Source organism: Aphelocoma coerulescens, chromosome 15 (genome assembly GCF_041296385.1).
Source record: "Aphelocoma coerulescens isolate FSJ_1873_10779 chromosome 15, UR_Acoe_1.0, whole genome shotgun sequence".
Taxonomy (NCBI): domain Eukaryota; kingdom Metazoa; phylum Chordata; class Aves; order Passeriformes; family Corvidae; genus Aphelocoma; species Aphelocoma coerulescens.
This window is the reverse complement of record NC_091029.1, coordinates 3,698,832-3,712,804: the sequence shown is the minus strand read 5'-3', so window position 1 is coordinate 3,712,804 and position 13,973 is coordinate 3,698,832. Positions and strand designations below refer to the sequence as shown.

Below are 13,973 nucleotides of genomic sequence, written 5' to 3'. Positions count from 1 at the left end.
GGTCATCCCGGATCAGGAGTTTTTCTCCTCTCCGGGCACTTTTCCCTAAGCATTTCCCTGCTGCCTGCTGAAATCCTCCCCGTAATGCCATCCTCGCTGGCTCGGCCGTGGCAGCCGGGCGGCGAGTGCCAGGGAATAAACACGATATTTGTGACCTCCGGGAGAACAAGGGCAGCGTCTGGGCAGAGCCCGGAGTTCCAGGGATCTGGTTTCACAATTCCTTTTGTTCCCAGCCCTGTCCCAGCCCTCCCCGCTCGCCCACCACCCTCCTCGGCGTACGGAGGGGACAATGCCGGGCAGCGAGTCCGCCAGCCCTCACGGCCACCCGGTCACGGCCGTGCCAGGCACCGCTGGGGGGGCTGATGGGCATCCTTGGGCTGGCAGCACCGTTCCCAACCCAGCATACCCGTACACCCTCCTCCAGTCTCATCCCCGGCAAGGAGAGAGGGAGGGAGAAAAAATGAACAGGCTAAAAGTACTGAAGACAAAAGGGAACCACCGAGTAGCCCGGTCCTGGCAGCCACCGATCCTGCTCCACATGCGCAGCTGACATGGAAGAGGTTTTGTGGGATTGCTGCCTGCCTGCCCGTGGATTCCTTGGCTCTTGCTGCAGGAACGCTGAGCCAGAGTGTCCGGGCAGTGTGAGTGTCATCACTCCCGGGTGCTGCAGGACGTGTCCCCGGGACAGAGCCCGGCACGGGGAGAGTTAAATGTGTGTGTCCCACCGGGACCAGGGCGAGCAAATGTTTGGCTCAGCTGGGTGACAGGTGCCTCGGTGGGGGGTGACACTGGAGAGAGGAGCTGCCCGGCTCTGGGGGAGCTCAGCATCCGCCTCCGGCCTCGCCGCAGCGCTCTGGGATGAGGCTGCAGCGGGATGTTCCCCGTTCGGCCACAGGCAGGGTGACCAGGCAGCTGCTCCTGCTCCTGGAGCATCCCAAGGGAGGGGATCGCAGTGCAGGGGGGCTCCTCTGCCTCCAGCAGCCGAGCAGCTCCCGGCTTTGCCATGCCAGCGCTGCGATGGGGCACCACGGCTCCCAAAGACGCCTGGAAGCGCCGAGGAAAAACATCCATGCCCCAAGGTTTGCGGGATTGTAGCGGGGGCGGTCCCCTGGGGCCAACCCCTCCCTGCGTGTCCCAGCGGAGGGGACAAGCCCGGCGCCAGCCCGAGTGACAAAGGCAGGTGGGATTGCTCCCGTGCAGTCCCGGGTCAGCATCCCCAGTGTGGGAGCTGGGGGCCACCCGGCACTTCGTTAACCTTGAAACCCTCCCGGGCTCACATGTCACGTCAGCCGGTGACAACAACAAGCTGCTATTCCAGATTAGAGAGAGAGGGACAGAGAAAGGCAGAGACAACAGGGTTGGGGGTGGCCAAATTACCCATTACAGCCAAAAGTGGGCATGGGGCTATTTTTAACCCCGAGGGGGGTGTATTTATTGTTCCAGCCGGGGGGAGAGAGGGAGTGCCTCCGGAACACCCCTCACAGCGACATCGGTGGCTGAGCGAAGCCATGGTGAGTACCGAGAGCCCAAAGCTCCAGCAGGAAGAGATAAAATCCATTACATTTTTCACCAGAATAGCTTGAAGGGACAGGGAGCGATGGACGCAACAGGGAACTGATGGCCAAGGGTCCTGTCTGCCCTGGAAAGGGAGTGAGCAAACTGGGGAGCATCTGGCTGGATCAGCAGCATCTCACAGGGAACAGAGACAGGTCTCTCATGATAGCAGAGCTTTCAAATGAGGGCAGATAGTTTTGGGGTCCAAATGCCATTTTTCTCCTTTCCCTTCCTTCATGCAGTGAGAGGAAGGGACATTTTGTCCCCCCCAAAATCCTCCTCCTGACAGACCCCCATGAGAGGAAATGGCTGCAGGAGTGGGCACTGGGATGAGGGATGATGAGCAGGGTGGGACAGTGAGGGGTTCTGCAGTCCTCTTTAAAATGCACATTGATCCATTTCTGTTTGTTTCAAGTCTCAGTGCAGGAGGAGGGGGATTTTTAGTTAAGCCACATTTTAATATCTGCACAGCAGGGTAAAGAAACACCGACTGACCACAACCCTCATGTGCACCCTCAGCAGTGCTCCCAAAACCAGGGTTCCAGTGGGGATATCTCACCCTGGTGCTGACCCTTTAACCTGCCTGTGGGAGAAGTGATTTCACTCCTCATCTTTCCTTGGACCTATTTGGCTAAATTCACCCGGACCTGTAATTTAAGCAGGAGTCTTAATGCCCCTCAGTATCCCAGAGCTGCAGGGGGGAACCACCAAGCCCCCAGGGAAGACAGCCCCAGCCCAGAGCTACCATGAAGGAGTCAAGACTAAGAATAGGGCACTTTCATGCTTTTATTTCACCCCATAAAAAGCCAGTGAGTTAATGGCACATACTTGGACCCCCGCAGGCACCCAAGAAAGCCAAGAAGAGGATTGAAGGCGCTAATTCCAACGTCTTCTCCATGTTCGAGCAGGCCCAGATCCAGGAATTCAAAGAGGTAGGTGGGTTTGGTGGGAAGGACTGAGGGTCCTTGATGCGATGTGACCTTCAGTTCCTTCCTCGGTGCTCTCAAGTGACAGCTGGTTCACACCAGGAGGCAGCATGCCGGGTTTTGGGTCGTTTTATTTTAAAAGTGAGAATAACAACTCAGTGACACCGTTAAATCTGGCATCGCCTCCAAGCTTCCGAGGAGCCCGCATCCCGCAGAGGAGCCGGCAGCATCCAGGGGAGCTGGAGCACGTCTCCCAGCTCGCTCCCCCCTGCCGTGCCAGGAGCTCTTACCCCCTGCACGGCAGGCACGTGGTCCTGCGCAGATTCCAGTTCCAGGGATAACTGGCCCCAATGGGAGGAGCTGATGGCTCAGGCTGGCCTCTCTCCCTGGTCTCATACCTGGGTGAGAGGGCTTTGGCCAAAGAAAGGCTTTGGCTTTGGCTACAGCACTGGGGTTTGGGTTGCCACCCCCCCGGGGTGCAGGACTGTGTGGGATTAGGGTGGGCAAGGCCCACAGAACCCATCCTGGGAGGGCTCAAAATGCCCTTGTCCCACCCAAGCTGAAGGGAGAAGGGGAGAGGCACTAAAGCCTTTGCAAAGGCTGACAATTCTCCCTCTCCCTGTGCTCCCTGCCCTCCTCCTGTGCTTCCAGGCGTTCACAATCATGGATCAGAACCGGGATGGCTTCATTGACAAGGCGGATCTGAGAGACACCTTTGCTGCCCTCGGTGAGCCCAGCTTTAGCAGCCTCCCCTCCCCAACAGCTTTGCCAACATTAGACCTGTTAATTGAGAAACAAGGGGGGGCCCATTTAACCAACCCCTGTCATTAACTGGATCCCAGAAAAACTTCCTGACACAAACCTGAGCCTGTTAGCCTGGGGGATCCCTCATGGGTGACCCAGAGCAGCTCCCACAGCAGCGCTGGTTTATCCCGTTGGCACTGGAGCCAGCTCCTGGATTGCACAGCCAATCAATCCCTGCCTTTTCCGTGCTTAGAAGCACCTGGCTGTGCCCATCCCATGGCATCCCAGGGAGTGTGGGCATTAAGGGGATTTAGGGGATTTGTGGGAGGCTGTGACACTGCGAGCTTGGCTCTGCCATCAGAGGTCAGCATGAATCAGCAACGGGGCCCGGGAGATCCAAGGACAACCCAACCTCAGGAAAAAGGATGTAGGCATTCAGTCCCATTTGCTTCTGGTGCTGGGGGACCGGGAGAATCCCAGTGCTGGTGGTCTTGACCCAAAACACCTTCCAAGGAGGGCTAAAGCAGGCTGATCCATGGGGTGGTGAGGGAGGGATGCAGCACAGCTCAGTACTTTGCATCCTTCTTTTCTGTGATCCTGGAGCCTGAGAAGCCAGAGCTGGAGATGATTCTCTCACCTCACTCCTGCTACCTCCATTCCTTGTCAGAGGTGGCTCCCTAAGGATGTGCCACTTCCCTCCAGTGGGAGAAAAACCCCCAGGGAAGGGTTCTGCGGTGCGTGTTTTTAGCCCCCAGCACACAGGGCCTGACATGGACCTGTGATTGACCCAAAGCTGCTCTCCCCAGGGCGCCTGAATGTGAAAAACGAGGAGATCGATGAGATGATAAAGGAGGCACCTGGCCCAATCAACTTCACCGTGTTCCTCACCATGTTTGGGGAGAAGCTCAAGGGTGAGAGGGCACCTGGGGAGCTGGGGAGTGGTCAGTGGTGGTCAGTGGCATCTCTGTGCCCCAAAACCCCTGCAATACCAACCATCCCTACATCCAGAGATCCAGATCTCATCCCATGTCTCCCCAAATTGTTGCAGGGGGGGTGATGGTCTCCGTGCCTCAGTTTCCCCAGCCATTTACAAACCCCAAAGGGCTGTGCTGCTGCTGTTCCATAGGAGAAGCAGGGACAGGAGCTCTTGCAGCACCTCTGAGCCTGCTGACACCAGCGGTGCCACCAGTGGCCCCCTGGCTACAGCCAGGCTTTGACCCATCATCCCACCCGGCTGCACCCTGAATCACATACTTAACCCAAGGAATGCAGATCTCCAAGAGGCTGCAGGGCCCCAAGGGCTGTGCCTGGAGCTCTATAAATACGCTTCAAAGATTAGATAAATGCCGGATGCCGGAGCAGTGGCGACACCGCCTGCTCTGTGCTCACACCACGACCCTACGGCTGCTCCTCTACATGCCACCAACTTCACCCAAGTCTCCAGCTGCAGGGCCAGCATTCCTGCAGGGACCCCACTTTCCAGTCTGCCCCCCATTTTGCCCCCGAGGCTGGGAGAAGCAGGAGACTGCAGCTGGCTTCCTACCCCATCTCCAACAGCCATGCCTTTGTCACCCACAGGTGCCGACCCGGAGGAGACAATCCTGAATGCATTCAAGGTGTTTGATCCAGAGGGGAAAGGCCTGAAATCTGCCTAGTGAGTGCAGGGATGCCTGGGGCAGGGAGTGAGGGGGTGTCCCCGTAAGGACGTCCCCAGCGCTCGCCGCGCTCTCTTGTTTGCAGCATCAAAGAAATGCTGATGACTCAGGGGGAGAGGTTTTCCCAGGAAGAGGTATGAGCTCCTTCCCACCCTCCCTCCATCCCAACAGCCCCATTTCTCCTCCCAGCCCTGGTCATGCATGCCACCTTTTCACCCTGGCTCTTCCCCGGCAGATCGATCAGATGTTCGCTGCCTTCCCTCCAGACGTGTCTGGCAACCTGGATTACAAGAACCTGGTCCACGTCATTACTCACGGCGAAGAGAAGGACTAGCCCAGGCTCAGGGCTGGGGCTGGCACTGCAAGATCACCTCTCCCTAGGTCACACGGGGGTTCCCTTTCCTCTTCCCCCAGAGAGGCATGTGCCTGGGAATTTGGCACGGGAATGGCATCCACATTAAACTGCCTTTTGGCAAGAGGAAATCCAGCTGCTGGTGTGAGCAGTGCTTGGGCTTGTGTGGTGTGTCTGTGCCTTGTGGGAGCCCTCAGACCCTTCCAGACCCTCCTGGTCCTGGTATCCCAGACCTACTGCACGTCACCTTCGTGTGTCCTCAAGTCCCTCTGCCTCGCTGTCTCCCACTCCCAGCCCCAAACCAGCCTGTTCCACACTGGGCTGTGCCCATCCCACCTGGTCCCACAGCCCAGGGCCAGCACTGAGCTCAGATTTGCTTTAGGCAGCAGAGAGTTGTCAGCTTCTGCCAGCTTAGCAGGGAACACCCTGTGAGCACCCCCTGCATCCCACCTGCCAGGCCCTGCCCTCGGGCAGGGTGCAGGATTGGGACCGTGGTCCCCACCTCTGGCTGTGGGGAGGGCTTTGGGCTGTGTGACAGGAATGTCACCTTGTGGTAGAGCAGCTGATCCCACCCTGGCTGCAGGTGCTGTCAGCAGTGGGTAAAGCCATGCCAAAATATCACCTGGTGAGGTTCTGAAGCCTGTGGAAGGTGTTGGGCTCCTTCCAGAGAAGGAAGATGGAATGATGTGCAGGACACAGAAGCTCAAGAATGAAACCGCTTCTTTAATTCGTCCCTGTTGAGCTCCTGGATGTGAGTCTCCTCCTCCTCTTGCCTGAGCTGGGGGGTTTGGCCAGCTCCTCCTCATGCCTCCGGATGATGAGCTGATGCAGCTGAGCCCGGCCCAGCGGCTCTTCCACTGCTCAAGAGAGTGGCCATCCCATAATACATGGCTTACAGGATCCATAAACCTGGGGGGGCAGGGCAGGCTGGAGGGGATGGACTGGGAAGGACATGTGGCAGCAGGGGTTGGCCAGGCAGCCACGGGGGAATTGGGGAATGGCTGCTGCGTGGCCACGGCCCCTCTCCCCCCCCTCTCTGCTCACCGATTTTGGGGTCAGTGGTCTCCAGGTCAGGGGGGGGCGGGCACAGCTTGGCCCGGTTCATGACCCAGAGGAGGCCAGAGGTTCTCTGGAGGGGGCTGATGAAGGACTGGGAGCGCTGCTCGCGATCGATGGACGTGTAGCGCAGCAGGGACTCCCTCAGCAGGAACTCCTTGATCTTGTTCTCCACGGGACCTGGGCAGGAAGGAGCAATGTCCCACAGTGTCCCTGCACCAGGACCCTGCCCAAACCCACCCCTGGCTGTTTGCAGAGCAGGGGGTCCACTGACTCCCCAGAGTCAGAGGGCCAAGGCTGGGTCATGGAATCACAGAATCACAGAGCCATTAAGGTTGGAAAAGATTTCCAAAATCACCAAGTCCAACCTCATACTGAACATCCCCTGCCTGTTAAAGCATAGCACCAAGTGCACATCCACTTTATTTTTGGAACACTTCAAGGATGGTGACTCCACCACCTCCCTGGGGAGCCTGTTCCAATGCTTGACCACTATTTCAGTGAAGAAATGTTTCCTAATATCCAACCTGAACCTCCCCTAGTACAATTCCCTTTGTCCTCTTGCTGGCTGCCTGGGAGAAGACATTGACCCCCACCTCGCTTCAACACCCAGAGCAAAGATGAGGGTTTGGGGCTCTACTGGGATGTTTATACATCCAGCTTAGCTCCCAAATTCACTGGGAAGTTGGCTTTGAAAATTCACCTTGTGGACAGCCATGGCTGATGGGGCAGGGGAAGACAAAAGCTCCATTAAAACACAGTGCAAGCAGGTGGTGGAGAGACACAGCCCAGGGCACGTGGCACGGGAAGATGGGCAGCCCTGACCTACCAAAAACTGGCACCAAGCTCTCCCCGAGAGGCTTCACTATCTTTGTAGTGTCGCAGTCCATGTCCTTCAAGAGGGTCTCCACGCGGGATTGGATCTGTCCCAGGAGTTTGCTGCTCTCCTTGCATTTGTTTTCGTACTTGTTGGCTTCCTCGGTGGTCTCTGTTATTTTTGCCTATCAGCAAAGGTTTTGCCAGGTGTCACGCCAGCCCCTCGCTGATCCCACCAGCCCAGAGCTGCCCAGTTTCAGTCTGGAGACAGAATCACAGGATCCCAGGATGGGTCAGGTTGGAAGGGACCACAGTGGGTCATCTGGTCCAACCTCTGCTCAAGCAGGGTCATCTCAGAGCACAGGGCACAGGACTGTGTCCAGACTGCTCTTGAATATCGCAAGCTCCCCATGCTGGCCCTGCAGTCACCCTCTCACCATGCCCTGGGAGCTTCCCAAACCTTTGCAGGGCTCTTTTCTGCCCACACCTCTCCAGCCACTGGCCAGAGCAGCGTTTGCAGGTCCAGACCCCCTGAGATGAGTGCTGAGACAGACAGGGATATGCTGCTCTTCCAGAGGGAATTCATGGCCACCTTACCTCCAGCTCCTGCAGGACATGAGTCCGGGTTGTCTCTGCTTGTTCCTGCTCCATTGTGATGGCCATCATATCATCCTGTGGGAACACAAGCACGTGGAGGGGATACTGATGGAATGCCTACCTGATGTGCCAGAGGGAGGCTGGGGACACCCCTGGGAGCAGGGACATCTCCAGGCCAGGAGGGCAGGGGATGGATAACCCCACTTCCCACTCCAGGCAGCCCCACACGGTTCGAGGCTCCTGGCTCTCCGGGACACTGCAGTATTTTTGCTGGGTACACGGTGGCAGCATTGAGACACGTTTGGCTCCGAGAACACAGCGGAGTTCTAGTTTTCGCTACTCCTTTGCATCCTTCTAATCCCACCTTTGTGGCCGGAGTCAGGCTCTGGTGTGGGCAGTGATGCCAGACATTCGGGAGAGGACAAACGCACCCCAACCCAAAAGCACTACCTGGAAAGGGGAGACGTGAAAAGCCTGGAACAGACCTGGATCTCCTGGATCCTCTGCTTGAGACCCTCATTCCTGACGTTCAGCCTAATGGCATAGCCAAAGAGGATGAAAAATTTCCTGTCCTTTTCAAGGAAGTCCTCCAAGAAATCGTCGATGTCTCCGTCCGACAGCTCCAGCAGACGATTGTAGGCCACCTCATAGCTCTCCATTTGGCTCCGCTTGGCCCTCTCAGCTGCCTCAAGGGCTGAGAAAGAGACAGAGAGCCATGGTTGCCCTTTGCAGAGCCTTCCCTGCAGTGCTGTGGGGTTCAGTGCAGTGCTGAGGCAGGAGGGAGCAGGGCTGGAGGGGCAGAGGGTGCCTCTTTCACCAGGAAACTAAGCAGGCATGTCATGGGAATGGAGCTAACACCATGGGATCCCCTACCAGGAGGATGGAATGATTAGATTAGGTTAGATTAGACTTTAGGAAGAAATTTGTTCTCTGTGAGGGTGGGGAGGCCCTGGCACAGGTTGCCTAGAGAAGCTGTGGCTGCCCCATCCCTGGAAGTGTCCCAGGCCAGGCTGGATGGAGCTTGGAACAACCTGGGATAGTGGAAGGTGTCCCTGCCCATGGCAGGGGTGGGACTGGATGAGCTTTAAGGTCCTTTGCAACCCAAACCATTCTGTGGTTCTATGATTAAAAGAGCCATGGTTGCACACAGGAGCAGCTCCCTGTCCCAAGGGCACCCCAGGACACTCAGTCTCACTCGGTTATCACTGTCCAGCCTTTTGGCTTGTAGGGTGAAGCTTGGGTGGGGGAGGCTGTGGGCAGGGCTGGGGTCCTGCACTGGGTTTGGGATGCAGTGCCATAAACCACCACAAGCAGCCCCTCCATCAACTCTGCGGACTTTGGGCTTGTGGTCCCAGCCACACACATTCTCCTCTGATACCTTCCCTCTGTTTGGCCTGCTCCTTCAAGTTCGAGAGATCTGTACATTTGGCGAGGAAGAAGTTCTTCAGTCTGGTCTCCTGCTGAAGGGCACACTTCCTCTCCAGCAACTTGATGTTGTACTGGATAGTTTCTCTGCGGCGTATATCCCGAATGTCCGAGATCCGCCCCAGATCCTCCATCCTGCACGCAGAGAGCAGCACTCACTCCGTGTGTACGTAGAAGGCTCTGTCTTCCTGGCCACTCCCGTGACCTGGCAAAGCCCTTGTGGTGCTGTGCCTGTTTCCAGCTCTCATCTGGATGGAGTGGAGTTAGTCCAAGGCCAGCAGCAAACCAGCACAGATTTTGGTGGGGTTTTGTACTCAGGCATAGTACCCAGCTCGGGTGGGACTCAGAGGAAAGAGACTCTTCCACAGGGCAATTCACCCCATCCAAAGAAACACCTGGGATAGGTGGAATAAAACACCCTGGAGGTACCAGTCTCCCCACACTGACCAGGCACCCAATTTGGCACCCAGATCCAGATGAGAGCAGTGAATCCTCTCTCTGAAGAGAAGTGTCTCTATGCCAGTACTCATGGCTGGCATCACCCATCAGCCCCAAGTTTCACCCAGAGGGTGACAAGGCCACCTACCACTGCTCGTAGTCTTCCGTGGCTTGCTCGATAGCAGCGTTCAACAATTTATTCTGCTTAACCAGCCTTTTTTCCAGCTTCCAGTAGCAGTTGTCATAAATGGCTTTCTGGATTTGCAGGCTTACAGTCTCTTCTCGGAGCCTGTTGTTTCGGGTCATGATGGTGTTGTACCGGACAGTGATCTGGGACAGCAAAGCAAAAGGTTGGGAACTGCTGGGGGCCTGGGGGGTTCAGGTTGCTGCTTAAAGACCTTGACCAGGGCAGGGTCAAACACAGCCCAAGAGATTTGAAGCTGGCCCTGCACTATCCTCCTCCCCAAGAGAGGAAAGGCAGCAGAAGACCAGGTCGATCACAACAGGGACATGGAGCTGGCTTTGTCCAAGGCAAGGTGGCTCCAGGCAGCCCAGTTTGATCACAAACAGGTGCAGACCTTCAGGCCTCTTGGCACAGCACAAGTGCTGCATTTGGGTCACCAAGCCTGAAGGAACCTTTGAGATATTCTGGGAATGATCAGGCCAGGGGAACAAGCCAGGTGCTTTATGCAGCTTGTGTCAGCCAAATACATTTGCACCACTGTGCTTTGTCCTGACCGAAAAGGTCTCAGGTTCCTGTGTGACCCCACACATGTTCTCCAAAAGTCTCTGAAATGTTTCCTTACATGACTTAGATGCATCTCCAGTAACTCGATCTTCTTCTGCAGGTGTTTGTGACTCTTTGCTTCCAACACCCTCCAGGTCGTGTCTCTTTGCTTCACAATCTTTTTTTCCAGCTCTAGAACCTGCACACACACAGGGAAAAACCCAGGAAGTATAACCTCCACCCCTACATTCTGGACTCTTGTCAGGACACGGAGCCAAAGAAAATCCCCTCTGTTGACCTGCACTACAGCAACCATGTCACTAAAGAGCTTGCAGTTAGAGGAGCAGCTTTTATCCCAAAGAATCCCATCCTGCACATGCAGAAACATGAACTGTAACTGGGAATGGGTTTATTTTTGTGTCACGAAGGAAGTGCAGCTGCTTTTGGAGGGAACTCCAGCAGGTGTTGAACACGGCACAGCCACACTCTGTAGAGTGGAAGAGGCAGTGAGGATGGGGCTTTGGTAGGGGTATTGTGCTGGCCAGGCAGAGACCTGTGCAGTCCTCCCCCGGAATGAGTGGAGGAAAACTTCTGCCAGAAGTGGGGAGTTGCCAGAGGAAATAAATCCATGGAAGAATGAAGCAGTTGGAGAACAGCAAAGCGGGGGGCAGGTGGGGGAGGGATGACTCAGGCAAGCCAGAGTTATCATCCCTGACGGGAAGCTAACCCTGTTGGGAAAGCTCTGCAGCACCTCCAGCAACAGCAAACTATCCAAGCATGTTCCCTGGCTTCCAGCATGGGCAGCTGGCTCTGAGAACAAGGCTGAAGGGACCTGTCACTTCCATAGCCCCACGTTTCCCTTGGCCTCCCACCCCACTGCTGCCCAAATCCAATCAGGATGTCCTCAGGAGAAGGGATGGGACATCCCTCAGATGCTGCTGCTCCTTTATTTGCCACATCTCAGGCAGCACAGTTCCAGCTTTACCTCTTTTTCAAGAGAATAAAAAAAGTGAAGGGAGAAGGAGAGGGATGTTTGTGGCCCCATGCTGGTGTGTGCCGTCCCACAGGGGTGCAGGGACCGGTGGGACAAGGTTGAGAGTCCAATCTCATTTTTCCAGTCAGTGCTGCTGACTGAATGGGAGCCTGGTTCTATCCATTTGTCATGGTCATGTGTCACTTGCCAGGAGGAATATTCCAAGGCCTGAATTAAATGCCCTTTACATTGAGGGGTTTCAGCCACAGGTCTCACTCTGTGAGTCTGCCCTGCTGTGCTCAGGCAGGGAACAGTCCAGATGCTCTCACCTGCTTGACCAGGTCAGCTAACAGGGCTTTTCTTTCTTTGATCAAGGCATCATTCTGCATTCTGGTCTGCAAAAGGCTTTGGACCTTCATACAATTTCTGTTTTGCAGTATCACATTACTCGGGGAATAGATCTGGCTCAGCATTACTGTCACATGTCTGTGCTCTTGCTGCAGATTTTCTATTGCTTTTCTGTAAAAATGGAACAACAAATGACATTTAGCACATCCCATCTGCCAGGGCAGGTCCTTACCCCTCCCCATCTCTGCACTGTGGTCCCCAGAAGTCTTTATAAAAAAGAGGGAGCAACTTTTTGCATGGGCAGATGATGATAGAACAAGAGGGAATGTTTTTAAACTAAAAGAGGAGAGATTTAGATCAGATGTTAAGAAATTCTTCCTCGGAGAGTGGTGAGGCCCTGGCACATGGTGCCCAGAGAAGCCATGACTGCCCCACCCCTGGAAGTGTCCAGGACCAGGTTGGACAGGGCTTGGAGCAACCTGGGATAGTGGAAGGTGTCCCTGCCTGTGGGATTCTACAGGTCTGTGATCTCGGCATGGAGGAACTTCCCAAGCTCCAGGCGGCCAAGCAGAGCTGTACTCACTCCTGAGCCTGCATCTGCCGCCAGATATCGGCATCGTAGAACTTCCTCTTGTATGCCACATGATGAAAATGGGTCTGCAGCTGCCTGATCTCCACTTTAGCCCTTTTATCCTTCTCTTTAGCAGGGAGCTCCGAAACCTCCGCCGAGGCTTCTCTCTGCCACAGACAAGGGAGGGTTTGGTCACTTGAGCAAACACAGCTGGCAGTGGGTGAGTGGCATCACTAGCTCCAGCTCTTCTTTGGCACCTGAGATATCCATCACCACGCAAAACACGCAGTGCTGGCTGAGCTGGAGCCAGCACCTCAATTCCAGGACAAGGAGAGGCCTCCACCAGTGAGGAGGGCAGGTGATGGCAGGTGGTTGCCTCTTTTATCACCCAGCACAACAGCGAGGACCACGTGAGTCAGAACCAGAGCCACTCGTGCTGGGGACATGGATGAACCCAACTGGCTGCCCAGGACTGGAGCAGGAGTGCTCCTGTCCCTGACCATCAGAAGGTGACTTCTAGCTGACAAACTGCCCAGCAGGTAAGCACTGAAAGCATTTAGACCCACCACTACCCATGTCCTCAGATGATTCAAATTCCCCAATTCTGCCTCTCCCAACACCCACATCTCAGTCCAGGGCCTCATTCCTGGCACAGGAGGGCTGCAGAAGCAGCCCCACTGCTACCCAGCACCTTGCTGGCAGAAGCAAGCCTGGCTCCCACTGCTGGATGCGTATTTCCACGGGTAAGATCCCCACAGTAGATCCTCCATAGTCCCCGTGAAGCTCAGCTTCAGTTTGTCCTTCTTTTTTACCTTCATTTTTCCCGTCTAACTCTGACGGTTGCTCTGCAGACGCCTCGGGAAGGGAACAAGTGAAACTCTGCAGGTACAGGGTTGCTTTCCAAGGGAAGAAATGAAACAGGAGTAATGGGGCGGTTGTGTCCTCCTGCCCATCCCTCAGCACCCGCTAGCGTGTTTGGCACATGAGGAAACCATCACAGATGGCTGCAAGAGGAATAAAAGGAGAGCATTTCTGGTGATGTCATCGTGAAATTGTCGAGTTTTATAAGTAGGGGAAGAACAGATGGTTTGAGCTATTCCATCCCCGTTCAGTACCTGGGTTTCCATAGAAATTCCAGCAAGGCCAGTCCCCCCCACCCTGTGCCAGCGGGCAGAATCCCTGCAGAACACCTGGATTCAGCCCCCCTGTCCCACTGATGCCAGGAGGGCACTAGAGTGGACCCTGCATCCCTTACCCCCAGAACTGGTCCCCAGCAGCCACACTGCAGCCCCTTGGGTCTGCCTGTGTCCCCTGACACTGCTCGGCCCCACACAGGGCACTGCGGTTCCTCTCCAGCCAGGAGACAGAGCCACGGTGGCAGTCGGGTATTCCCAAAGATCCACCTCTATTTCCAGCAGGAAGCTCAGGAGAGGGGAGAACCTAGAAGGGAACTGGGCCCAGTCCCATCCTGCCCTACCCCACTCCAGGTTCTGTGGAACAATCACGGGTCTGGTTGCCATGGCAGGGTCACTGCAACGGAGTGTGGATGGTGCTCCATGGATCACCAAGAGGCATCAAGCAAGGAGTTGCTGGGACCCCACACTACATGGACCAAAGGGGTTTTCATGCCCCCAAACCAGCCATGAAGCACATGCTCCAATACCTCCCTGGCTGTGTGTCCCCAGCAAAGAGAAACTCTCATTTGGAATTCACCCATAACCTGGCATTCAAAGCCTTCTGCTCCAACAGGAGCAGCCAGGGGTTCACCATCCCCAGCAGTGTTTCAGGATC

At 55.7% G+C, this 13,973-nt stretch overlaps 2 protein-coding genes across 2 annotated transcripts; one reads left to right on the top strand and one right to left on the bottom strand.

Annotated features, from left to right (window-relative positions):
* The first annotated feature begins 1,443 nt into the window (after window positions 1–1,443).
* Window positions 1,444–5,366, top strand: MYL2 (myosin light chain 2). The gene is made up of 7 exons (XM_069031072.1): window positions 1,444–1,511; window positions 2,397–2,486; window positions 3,132–3,207; window positions 4,031–4,135; window positions 4,803–4,878; window positions 4,965–5,013; window positions 5,115–5,366. The coding sequence occupies exons 1-7, from the start codon at window positions 1,509–1,511 to the stop codon at window positions 5,211–5,213; spliced, it is 498 nt and encodes a 165-aa protein (XP_068887173.1). The 5' UTR covers window positions 1,444–1,508; the 3' UTR covers window positions 5,214–5,366.
* A 588-nt stretch (window positions 5,367–5,954) lies between these two features.
* Window positions 5,955–13,000, bottom strand: CCDC63 (coiled-coil domain containing 63). The gene is made up of 11 exons (XM_069031335.1): window positions 12,939–13,000; window positions 12,195–12,377; window positions 11,593–11,782; window positions 10,370–10,489; window positions 9,712–9,893; window positions 9,079–9,260; window positions 8,186–8,394; window positions 7,701–7,775; window positions 7,117–7,288; window positions 6,276–6,467; window positions 5,955–6,088 (listed from the first exon to the last, which is right to left on the bottom strand). Exons 1-11 carry the CDS (start codon window positions 12,998–13,000, stop codon window positions 5,955–5,957), a joined length of 1,701 nt encoding a protein of 566 aa, XP_068887436.1.
* Window positions 13,001–13,973: the final 973 nt, after the last annotated feature.